At 44.8% G+C, this 12,158-nt stretch overlaps 1 protein-coding gene across 1 annotated transcript in view; it reads right to left on the reverse strand.

The window, feature by feature from the left end:
* Window positions 1-12,158, reverse strand: part of FAT2 (FAT atypical cadherin 2) — a 47,687-nt gene that overhangs the window by 18,395 nt on the left and 17,134 nt on the right. The window contains exons 7-13 of the mRNA XM_064458506.1: window positions 11,212-11,487; window positions 10,546-10,756; window positions 5,491-9,543; window positions 3,064-3,260; window positions 2,282-2,435; window positions 1,253-1,486; window positions 68-457 (exon numbers count right to left, since the gene is read on the reverse strand). Of these exons, the coding sequence (XP_064314576.1) occupies window positions 68-457; window positions 1,253-1,486; window positions 2,282-2,435; window positions 3,064-3,260; window positions 5,491-9,543; window positions 10,546-10,756; window positions 11,212-11,487 (5,515 nt within the window). The remainder of the gene's footprint in view (window positions 1-67; window positions 458-1,252; window positions 1,487-2,281; window positions 2,436-3,063; window positions 3,261-5,490; window positions 9,544-10,545; window positions 10,757-11,211; window positions 11,488-12,158) is intronic.

Here is a 12,158-nt window from a genome sequence, read left to right on the forward strand (position 1 = left end):
GACTCATGCAAGAACAGCCTTTGATGTTGGGTCTACCTGGACCTGCTTGGGCACGAGACCATCTTACCTGTGTTTGAGTTGAGCTGAAATTTCCCATGGTCGTTGCCATTCACTATTTCATACTTGATCTCTGTGTTTTCCGCATTGTCCCTTGTCAATGCTGACAAATTGAGGACCTCTGTACCCACAGCCACATCTTCTTTTACCACGGCCACGTATTCAGGGGCCAGGAAAACAGGCAGATATTCATTTAGATCCACAACAGAGACAGTGACAGTGCCAAGAGCAGAAAGGGGCTCCGGGGTGCCCCGGTCAGTAGCCCAGACTGTCAGCTCAAACGCCGAGTGCTGCGAATCCTTCAGAGGCTTTTCCAGACGGATCACCCCTGTGGTTTCCTCAATTGAAAAGTGTCCATTGGCAGAGTCAGAGAGAGAATAGACCACCTCAGCATTGAGACCTGGAAGGATAAGGGACAGGCTGCGTTTAATTCATGGGTAGGAATGCTGCAGTTTTAATAATAATTTTTTAAAATCCATTAGGACTATATGTACCTAAATGACCTTAAATTTCTAGGTAAAATGGAGGCTGTCTGAATATGAAGTGTGCCCCTGTCCATCTGCAGGTTCAGACATCTAGTCATCCTCACCGTCGTTCATCAGCATTACCTGTCTGTATTTACTAGTACTTCCCATTTTTATTTCCCTTGGTTTTAAACTTTGTTTCCTTTCATATCTGTTTCTGAAGCAGATAAATATGGTCTTGCTTATCTGTCATTATAAATTCAGTCTTTGCTGGAGAGGTTTATTAAAAACTCCTTTCTTAGGAGCCTTACCTGTGTTTCTGAGAATCTTTGCATCTTCGGAAGGACCTCTCCATCCATATCATCTACCCCACCCAGATCTAAAGCTCCTTTTTTCCTTATTATGCTCATTCTTGATCTCCATCTTTGGTAAAATTTCTGTCCAGTTTGGATCCCAGACAAATTGTGTGTCAGCTTGCGCTGTGCATCATGGTTACAGTTACTGAGAAGTCTGTCTTTGCATGTTTCTGCAGATATTGTACTTCCTACAGGGTAACAAAAATGCTGATGCCAGCCTACTAGTCAAGAACATGTCAGCAATGAGATCCAGGCACATCTTCGCCAAGATTCAATCATCTATACCCATTGATGCAGCCCTTCTCTAGGTTTCAAAGGTTTCTATTCAGGATGAAAGATGAACTCTACTAAAAAGTAAATCCCATTCTGACTCACCTTCATCAAGGTCCCTGGCAGCAACCACAGCAATTGGTGTCTTTGTTGTGGTGTTGTCAAAAACAGCCACGGCGCAGTGACTGGGGAAGAATCTCGGTGCATTGTCGTTTGTGTCCTCTACGATCAGCGTTACATCTGCCTGGCAGGAGCGGCCTCCGCCATCAGTTGCTTTGGCAACAAGATGGTATGTAGGTTTCTGTTCACGGTCGAGAGGTGCAGATGTGGTCAGTTCCCCTGTTGGAAAGAACAGGAGATGTCTTTTGCATTTTGCCTTTTGCAGCTGCAGCCTAAGAGAGCTCAGAGAAGTTCAAGCACTCTGCCTTCCTGGATGAACCGTGGGAGACAACAGACTGGGTTTGAACACCGTTTGTAATCCAGCTAATAGTGGTGATGTGTCCACACCACATCGCTCGGGGCTATTCTTGGATCACTGCCAGCCAGTGCCCTGGCAGGGCTTGGCATGGGAAGTCCTGCAAGTCAGGCTGAACTTCATGTGAGGGATGCCGTCATGGGATAAGAGTGCTCGTAAACAAATTGTACTTCTAAACACCTTTATAAACGCAGCTGCATTAAGCTTTCTGCAATGTAATGAACCCCAAGCAATCTCTAGAATGATCGTCACGTGTTTCTGGAAAAGAGGAAACCTTTGGGCAAATATACTGCCCAAGACCCAATAAGATGTTTTTTAGAGTTTAGAACTTGTGTGTTTGACTCAAACCAGCACTGTAATACTTGCTGATCTCTCCTCATTGAGACCCAGCTGTTAGCAATAGTGTCTACCCTTCATTTTAACAACGCTAATGCCAGCTTTTGTAAAGAAAGCTAGCAGGAAGACACAGAGCTCACTCTCCTCTATGCTGTATTGCAATAAACCAGCCTGTTTGCCATCCCCTCCAACCTTGGGGGAGCTGGAATGAACAGTCCTTTTGTTTGCTCAAGAGGAGATAAGTGCTGAGCCATGCTGGAAGCTGGCATTTCTCAGGAGCGGGTGAGGAAGAGGATAAAAGCATCCCATTGCCCAGCTCTCACCTGTATGTGGGCCCAGACGGAACTCCTCTGCACCAGGGCCGTGGAGGCTGTATGTTATCTGGGCATTGCTGCCAATGTCAGGGTCTGTTGCTGATATTTTCAAAATGAAAAGACCTGGCAGAGCATCTTCAGAGACCCTCCCAGTGTAGAATATCTGGCAAGGACAGAAGGTGTCATTGTCATCTGAGCCACCTCCAAAAATACATTCACCTCATATGGGAAGGGATGGACTAGCAGAAGCTTTGTAGAGAAGGATAAACCATGTGGTTTATAGGGGAACACAATGTGCCTCACATTGCCAGCTGCCATGGTGTGGACTGGGACCAGTGAACTCATTTCACACAAGCCTTTGAATCTCTTTTGGGCAGCAACCACTTCTGTTCTTTCTCACCATGGGTAACATCCATACCAGCGATCAGCTCTCTACAATAACAAACCTCCTGATGGGAATCTCTCAGCTTAGCAGGATATAAAACTTGGTAATTTACATGGCCCTACCCAGGAGGCTTCCTGGCATTGTTTATCTCCAGAAATTATCCTTCATAATGCTTAGGCACTCACTGCTGGCAAACATGCTTGGAGGCTAGATTTAATGTTCTTGCTTGACATGCAGCTTAATTAAAATTGCTAAGCATAATCAAAGCAACAGGATCGTGTGAGAAGAATTATGACAAGCCAAACCCTCTTAATGTGCTCTTTCTGTTCTTTCTTCCTTGCTATTGTGTTTTCTCCTTCCCAGCTGCTCCCCTTGTGCCCCCAGTGTCCCAGAACAGATGTCTTACCTGGCCGCACTCGGGGCTGTTGTCGTTGATATCCAGAACAAAAATTTCCACTTCAGTGGTAGCCTGAAATTTCCCATCGGAGGCCATAACCTTGAGGAGATATTTCTCTGTATCTTCTCTGTCCAGCGGTTTCTTGGAAGAAATAGTCCATTCTCCCTCGATTTGGTTAACTGTGAACTGTCCTAGTACGTCTCCTTCTAGAATTGGGGAGGAGGCAAGGAAAAAAGGCATTTACCGAGTGCTGAAAATCAAAAGTGATAAGGGAAAGGGATATAGATATGTTCACTGTCAGTCCCTTAGGAGAGCCGAAGGACTTGCAGTGGTGATCCAGAGAGGACATTGGTGGTGTGTCAGCCAGGTGGGGAGCATTTGGTCTACACCACTGCACAGCTGAGAAATACCCTGCCTGTTTCTGTTATTCACTGTCTGAATATTACACTGGAGAGATGAATGGGCTGGAAGGAGGAAACAACTCCTTGTTGCAAAAATGTCTCAGTAAGGTTCTTCAGATGTGCATATTCATTGCCTGGAAACCACATTGTCTCACCTTCCTAAAGCATGTCAGTCTTTCTTGGTGCATGTTCCTAAAGGGATCTGAGAGTTGCAAATACCCCGCAGACATTAGTTGTATCTTATAGTTACAGTACCATGTGTAATTTTATTTTCTTTTAACCTTTGTGTTAAAAGATGTGTTTAATATATAGCTGCACTTTCTGGGGCTACTTTCCAATTCTGTAAGAATGAAATAATGAGAGACAGGTAAATCCAGGCTAGGCAGGCTCTCCGGTCCACCAGATTCATGCTGCTCATGCGGTGGATGCTGCCCCTGGAGAATCCCTCTCTTCTGGCAAGGAGCTGGTGTCCTCTGCTGAACCCATGCCGTTGGGCAGAAGGAGGGAGTGCATTAGGTAATGGGAGGCAATGAAGAGAGCTGGCTGCAGGGCTTGTTCGTGTTAGACTCTGAAGGGCCTTGCATGGCTGGGTAAATTAAATTCATTCTCTTTCTGCTTTCATTTGTGCTGCAGTGATGAGGTTGTGAATAAGGAAGCACGATGGGACCTCTTCTAGCCTTCTTCTGATGCTGGGAGATTCCAGCCCATGCTTGGATTTAGTTTCTGTGTGTTTGAAATCAGTGTGCATGTGACCAAAGGGAAGCTAGGTTCTGTGTTCACCTCCTCCTTTCTTTTGCTGCAGTGCTATACCGCAGTTGTATTCATATGCTTATGGGTAGAGTTTGACCTGTACTTCTAAGTACAAAAGCAGAGAGAACATATGGTATTCACCACTAACATAAGTGTGCATTTTCTCAAGTTTAAAGTAGTTGGAAGTTACTACTACCTTTAAGATGGCAGAAATGTGAATACATAAATGGATTTAATCTTTCCTCCCAAAGGCTTGCAAATACCTAGGCATGCCATAAACCAATTGAAAGTACCAGCATTCCTCCCCTGTTTTGGATGGTTACAATAATAGATAACAGGCTGCAGCATGATCTGGCTAAATGTTTTGACCCTGAAGGGTCTTCATTTGAGTTTGAACAAACATTTTAATTTGAAGTATCTGTTCCAGGTCTGAGAAAGACCCTTTGGGGTCAAAAAGTATAGTAAAATCAAGCTTCTACTTGTGCAAATGCACAATAAACATTCCAGTATAACTTTTTTTTTGTTGTTTTACAGCAGCAGTTTGTTTTACTTGGCACAACTGATGTTTCATGGATGCAAGAGTCATCTTTAGTATTTCTTGTTGGCCAAAATCCTCACTAAGATTGACACGACAGTCTCAAATATCCACCAGTCTCAAATATCCACCAGGGCGTTAACTGCAGCTTTGTGAGGTCTGATTATTTGTTAAGTCAACATAGCTTCATAGGAAACACATTTAATACCAGAAAGTTATACGCATCCTGTGTGCATATATATAGTTATTAAAAAATACAGGCAAGCTGCACGTATGTGTGATGAGTAAACTGACTGCACTGTTTGCAGGAAAAAAAGTTGGGTCAAAGATCTTAAATACAGATCACAGTATCTATGTGAGAAAAACTTTCCCTCCTGCTGTACCTCTGCTTCTGTCCTTCCAATAGATATTGCAATTACACTGTCTTAATTATTGCTCTATTAAGAAAGTGTAAATAAATATATCTACAGTACTGTGTAATTACTGTGGACGAATCAGTGGTGGGATAGTTATTATAATGATAATTCCACCCACTGCAGTTAGTTACTAAAGAGTTTTAGATACCCCAGACCTATTTAACTGAAAAGTCCAGCTCATGACAGAGCTCGGACTTTATCTCCTGCTTCTGAAAGGACTGTCAGTATAATGTTATTTCTGTATTAATATGCTATAAGACAAGGTATCAAATCCTCACTTTGAGATGCTACTCTATTCTTGCCCACTGAAGATTTAAAGTCAGGGAAAACTCACCAGTTATGTAGCATGTGACCCGCCGGTTCTGCTCAGAGATGTCTGCATCGATGGTACTCAGCGTGACAACAACCTGCCCTGGCTCCGCGTTCTCAATTACCGATCCTTTATAGAAATCTGAGGTGAACTGTGGGGCATTATCATTTTCATCAGAGACGGTGACCTCCACCAGGGTTTGGGAAGAGAGCTGGACTTTCCTGCCATGGTCAGTGGCCACCACATAAAACCGATAGATCTCCTGAGCTTCACAGTCCAGCTCTTTTAGTGTGGTGATCCACCCGCTCTCACCATCAATGGTGAAGAGTCCTCGGAGGTTGCCAGATTCTGCTTCCAGACTGTAGGTCACCTGTCCATCACTTCCTGTGTCCTGGTCGTTAGCTGTCACTTGAATGACTGTGGTTCCTGATGGCATGTTTTCCATGACAAAAGCTTTGTAGGGATCTGCCTCAAAAACAGGTCTGTTGTCATTGACGTCCTGCACCTGGATGTTCACAGAGACCAGGGAGACCAGCTCAGTCTCCTGATGTGAGCAGTGAGCCATAACATCAACCTGGTACCATTTGGTGGTCTCATGATCCATGGCCTTTTTGATTTTCAAAGCCCCCGTTTGTTCATCCAGTGTGAACACCTCATCCTTGTTACTTTCTGTAGTAGTTCCTTTCACCAGGCTGTATATGATGGGATCCTCTGCAAAAGCTTTGACTGACCCTATTTCTGATCCTTCTGGAAGATCCTCAGATGCAGAGAATGTATAAAGGGGCTCAGAAAACCTTGGCAAGGTCACCTCCCTGGGGACAATCTGAAGATTCACTGGGACAAGGGAGGTCCAGTGAGGGGGTCTGCCATCTTCAGCTTTCACCTTGAAGTTAAAGGCTCTGTTTTCTAAACCAACAAGGCTCTCCTTGACCTTAACAACCCCAGTGGCAGCATTGATCTCAACAAGGTCTTCTGCCATGTCTTCCACAGAGTCAACGGAGTAAATGACATCTGCATTTGCACCTTCATCAGCATCGTAAGCCAGTACCTGGATGACGGGGGAACCTTTACTTACATTGGACTGGATGGACAGTGTGTATTCAGAGGCTTTGAACTGAGGTGGGTTGTCATTCTCATCTGTAAGGATTATTTTGACGGTGCAGAATGCCACCTTCCCACCCCCATCCTTGGCCATGACTTTAATGGCAATGACTCTCTCTGTAGAATTTTCCCTGTCCAGTTTCTGCAGTGTGGCAATACGGCCTTTATTGTCTATGGAGAACTTCTCATGGGCAAGCTTATTTATGATGGTATAGTCTATGGTACCATATGGGCCACCATCTGGGTCAATAGCTAGCAGCTCAATCACTTTGGTACCTATCTCAGCATTTTCTGCCAGCTCTGCCTCGTACACGTTCTGTCGAAAAGAGGGGCTGTATTTGTTGGCATTTGTGGTGTTGATATACACAGGCACAGTGCTCTTGAAAACTCCATCTGAAGCAGAAACTCTGAGGTTGTAAGATGACTCCAAGTCCTTTTTGCAGCGGTTGAACATGGATATTATTCCAGAAGTGCTGTTGATAGTGAAATGTCTGTTGTCATTGCCTGAGAGTATCAGGTATTCCAGTCGGGTGGTGTCTCCGCTATCGGGATCTAGGGCCTGGACTTTTATCACGATGTGCCCGCATGTAGCCATTTCACTTACCTTGGCTTCATACTGAAGCTGGCTGAACTCAGGGGGATTGTCATTGATGTCTGTCACATCCACAATTACCAGGGCATCGCTGCTAAGTGGAGGTATCCCATGATCTGCAGCTCTTACTTTCAGGCGAAACTGCTGATTTTGTTCATAATCAAGTGCTTGAGACGTTGTTATTTGCCCTGTGCTGGCATCAATATTAAAGAACTTGGTAGCAGCTGAACCATCATCCAAGATCTGATAGGAGACCACTTTGTTTCTGCCTGAATCCTTATCAGAAGCAAAGAGCTGGACGACAGGGGTCTGTGCTGGCAAACTCTCTGAGACAGATGCTGTGTAGATCATCTGAGAAAATACAGGGGGGTTGTCATTGATGTCCTCTACCTCCACCTCTACTCTAGCTTCTGAAAAGGATCCTAGCGCTGTGTCTGTGGCTCTAACAGTGAATGTATGTTTTGTCTCTAGCTCGTAGTCCAGCTGACCTGTGACAGTAAGGACACCAGTTTTGAAGTCAGTGCTAAACAGTTTCAGGGAGTCTTCTTCCACAATGTTGTAGATGAGGCGCAAGCCTTCAGGGCTGCGAGCCTGTATGTGGAGGATAGATGTGTACAGGGGGATGTTTTCTGGTACCTTCACTCTGTAGTACAAACTTTGGAACAGAGGGTTGGATTTGTTTCTCACACTGATCACAACCTCCTCTTCAGCACCGAGGGGAGGCTCACCTTTGTCCTTAGCAATGACTCGGAGGTTGTATTTATTTAAAGCTTGATAATCAAGCGGTTTCTTGAGTGAGATGTCTCCTAGGTAGGGGTCAATCCAAAAATATTTGTAGTCCTCTGCAAATGAGTAGGTAATAGCTCCATTATCCCCTGTGTCTTTGTCTGTTGCTGACACCTGAAAAAGTACATCACCTGGCTCTGTGCCGTCTTGCACTGAGGTGTAATACGGCACGTTCTCAAACTGCGGTGGATTGTCATTGACGTCCTCGACATAAACCTTGACTGTGGCTTGGGACACCCTTGGTGGTTTCCTGTTGTCCTTCACTTCCACAGCTATCTCATGCATGTCTTGTGCTTCACGGTCAAATTTCACGCCCTTGGTCTGGAGTACTCCAGATGCCTGCATAATTTTGAATCTTTCCTTTCCATTCAAAAGCGAATAGAAAAGTGGTTCATTTAGCTGATATCCCTTGACCCCAAGAATTGTGAGAGTCTTCTCATCTGTAGAATTCTCCATCACAGTCGTAGTATATACATCTTGATCAAATTTTAAGCCGGTACCTTGGCCTTGAGTTAAATTTAGCTTAACCAGAGCAGTACTCTTATATAAGCCATCACCGGCTCTGACTGTGAGCTCGCGGTAGCTTCCCAGGCCAGTAGCATTAAGAATGGAGATGAGACCTGTGAGTGGATGAATATAGAAAGCATTATCAAAGTTCCCTTCCACGATGCTGTAGGTCACCTCTGAATCTGCATCTTTTGCCTGCACTGACAAAAGCTCCATCCCTGGGTGGGCAGGTAACAAGACAGAAAGCTCATAAATGTCTTTGAAAAAGACTGGGGGTGAATCATTCACATCTTTAACATGGATTGTGACCTTAGCTGGCTTGGATGCAAATAAGCTGGGAATTCCACTGTCATGCACATGTACACTGAAGTGGAAGACTGAGGTGAGCTCATAATCTATATCAGCACGACTGGTCAGAGTCCCTGTGCTGGGATCTACTGAAAAATATTTCAGTGCCTCCGGTTCCAAAATCTCATAGACCAGAAGAGCATTGGAGTCTTGATCAGCATCTGTTGCATGGGTCACGAGGGGAGCATTGCTTTCATCCAGAACCATGCTTTGTGATGGAGCATTCTCCATGATCCAGCCAACGAAGGAAGGCTTAATGAAGATGGGCATGTTGTCATTCTCATCTATGACATAGATAAGTACCATTGTGTCCATAAATGCTCCAGCCATGTTGGTGCCACGGACTTTCAACTGATAAAAAGACACTTGCTCAAAATCTAAGCTCTTCTGAGTGGAAATAAGGCCTGACTGATAGTTCATGGAGAACACTCCATCTCCATTTCCATCTTTTATTTCATAGCTGACTGGTGACAAGCTTGTGGCTGAAACCTGGATCAGAGGAGAGCCAACAGCAGTGGATTCACTGATCTCTGTGATGTATTCTGCCTCTGGAAATTTTGGAGGAGTTCGATCAGAAGGTCTAATGCGGATGTGCACTGTAGCAGAATCTTTAAGCTGGGGGAACCCCTGGTCTTCTGCCTTTACAATAAGAGTAAAACGCTCCTGCCTGGATGGGTTCAGTTTCTGGGCAACGGTAATAATTCCAGAATATGGGTCGATGCTGAAGAAACCTTCCCCATTACCTGCAAAAAGAGAAATTACAAAGTGAAGAATGCAGACACTCTATTGGTTTTGGTTTTCTGAGCCTCTTTTCAATAGATGCTCCTGATTTCAGACCTATTTAACATCTGTTTTTTTCACTGGGAGACAACAATCTTCATTAATTTCTAAATAATTTTCATTCTAAGCACAATGAATCCATTGAGATCGATGAGCTAACTTTTAAATCAATCAAAATGTAAATTAGAGATAAATACCCTTCTAATCTGAGCATGTTTAGTGGTGGTAGAGCATGTGCTCAAAGCTTTTGCCTCGTGTGCAGAACATGGTAGCACAGACTGTACTAGTTTGTTCAAGCCCTGTCACGCTTATAATTACCAATACTTCAGGAGCAATTATTTTCCTCAGTCCTTGATCTACATTGCAATGAGAAAGATGGAGCAAGGGATGACTTGTCTCCTGCAAAGAGTTTACCTGCTAAACAGGCAGTGTGGCACAGCCATAAATATTTAAGTTTTAACCTCTAGTGTGAATAATAAAATACTTGCCCACTGAGCTTGTATGACCCAAAAGACCATCAGCTAATGCTGAGAAGGTGCTCACCTTTCCTTAAGGATATGTTTCTTGGTGGATCTGGTGGAAGTGGTGATAACTGCTGTGGGAATGGGAGTACTTTTGCCTCACAACTGGACAAGGATATCTCCCTCGGTTCCCATGGATGGGAAGAGAGGATTATAAGCTGTTCTAACTCATCCAGTCACATTTTTTCTTAGACCAGTGACTTAACATTGAGCCCTCTTCCTAAGGAAGGATGCTTTTTCCATAATATGGAAATTTCTGTAATATGGAAATTACCTGCTTGCTCTAGATTTTCCCTGGATAGGAGAAAAATGTTTTAGGAATATGCAGCTATTTGCTGCTTTTTGCAACATCTAGAGAAAGCTGATCAACTCTCTGGCCATTAGCTAGAGCATGAAAATGCAGTCATGTTCATAGCCTAAACTCTCTTGTTGCATGACTCTCACCTGCCTGAAGGGAGTAGTGGATTTCAGCATTGGCTCCTTGGTCCTCATCAAGGGCTCTGACTTGTATAATCTCTGTGCCCGCCACTGCGGAGTCCAGCACTTCAGCTTCATAATGGATGCTGCTGAACTGTGGAGGGTGAAGGTTGCAGCTCTCCACATGGATCATGACCCGAACAAAGTTTCTCTTGATGGGGACCTCCTGGTCTCGTACCTGAATGACAGAGAAAGAGCAGGCATGGTCACATCACGGAGTAGGCAGCCTTTACTGCACCAGGCTTCCAAGTAGCTCATCAGGACTCTTAGAGAGGATGGTGTTATTCAGTGGTATCAACCCCTTGGGTGAGAATGAACCTGTAAGTTTCAGCACCAAAACTCAGCCTTGGACTTGAAACCAAACATCTACAATTATCCACTGTACTTTCTTGTACAAGAATACAATGGCCCTCCAATGAAAATAGCAGATGATGGGCTCAGCACACAGTTAAAGGAAAGCAGAGTGTTAGATTTATCCAGGATGGTTATATAGTAAAGATTAACACCCTGCTTTCCTCTTCCCTGTTGTTCTACACAAATCCTCCCTCAAAGACTAGAACAGTCTGAATTTCGCCAGAAACCCATATATTCTGAAGAAGCTGATGGACTCAGCAGGGTTTGGCTGGGACTCACCATCACTGTTAGGGTGTGTTGTGGCATGGGCTGGGAACTGAAGCCTTCTGCTGTTGTGAGGACCCCACTGCTTGGATCCAGCTGGAAAAGTCTTGTGCTTTTGGGATCCACGCTGCCATGGATGGTGTAGATGAGCCCCTTGCCTTTGTCCTTGTCTGTTGCACTGACTTGAAGGATTTCCCTCCCTGAGGGGGTATCTTCAGGAATCCTCACCTCGTAATGGCTCTCCAGGAATTGGGGACGGTGCTGGTTGATGTCAATCACGTGGATAAATGCCTGTAGGGGAGACAGCACAGTGACTGACTTATGCAGCCATGTAAAATCTCAGCTACCAACCCCTCTTGGGTGTAGCAATGCTCTGAGCCTTGTAACCATCACAGCTCTCCAACTCTTGGGGATTTGCCATCCAGGGTGACGGGGAGCCCTTTTGTCCTTCTCCCCAAGGAACTCCTGCTGTACCTTCCCTTAGTGATTTTCAGTATGCTTCCTTTCATTTTTTTTAATCTCTCTGATCTGGCAAGCCATTCAGACTGAATGAGCCTGCAACTTGGCACATGGGGAAACTGTCACAACCTGCTGTGAAAAGCAGCAGTTGCTCAGCTGTGGTGCCAGCTGTGCTGGCTGGTGCCTCCACACCAGCACTCATTGACTACATGCCAGAATGCTGACAGAGAGTGGAGGTTTGGTAAAGGAATGGAGGGGCTGGGCTATCTCAAGGGTAGCACATGTGGAGAATGTATGCAGAAGCAAAGTTTGCGGTCCAAATTTTTTAGCCCAATCTTTCCCTCTGCATTTAACAGCAAACTCCTGTCAATGGCCTGCCTGAATCCTGCCTTCAAAATCACCTAGTTTGGTCTTCTACAATGACTTCCCTGACCCCCCCTACTGAAGTGTTGACTGCATCTTAGGAAGTCCCAACCAAGTGTAATAATTTGCTTCCTTTAGCA

This window comes from Phalacrocorax carbo, chromosome 8, assembly GCF_963921805.1.
Source record: "Phalacrocorax carbo chromosome 8, bPhaCar2.1, whole genome shotgun sequence".
NCBI classification, from domain to species: domain Eukaryota; kingdom Metazoa; phylum Chordata; class Aves; order Suliformes; family Phalacrocoracidae; genus Phalacrocorax; species Phalacrocorax carbo.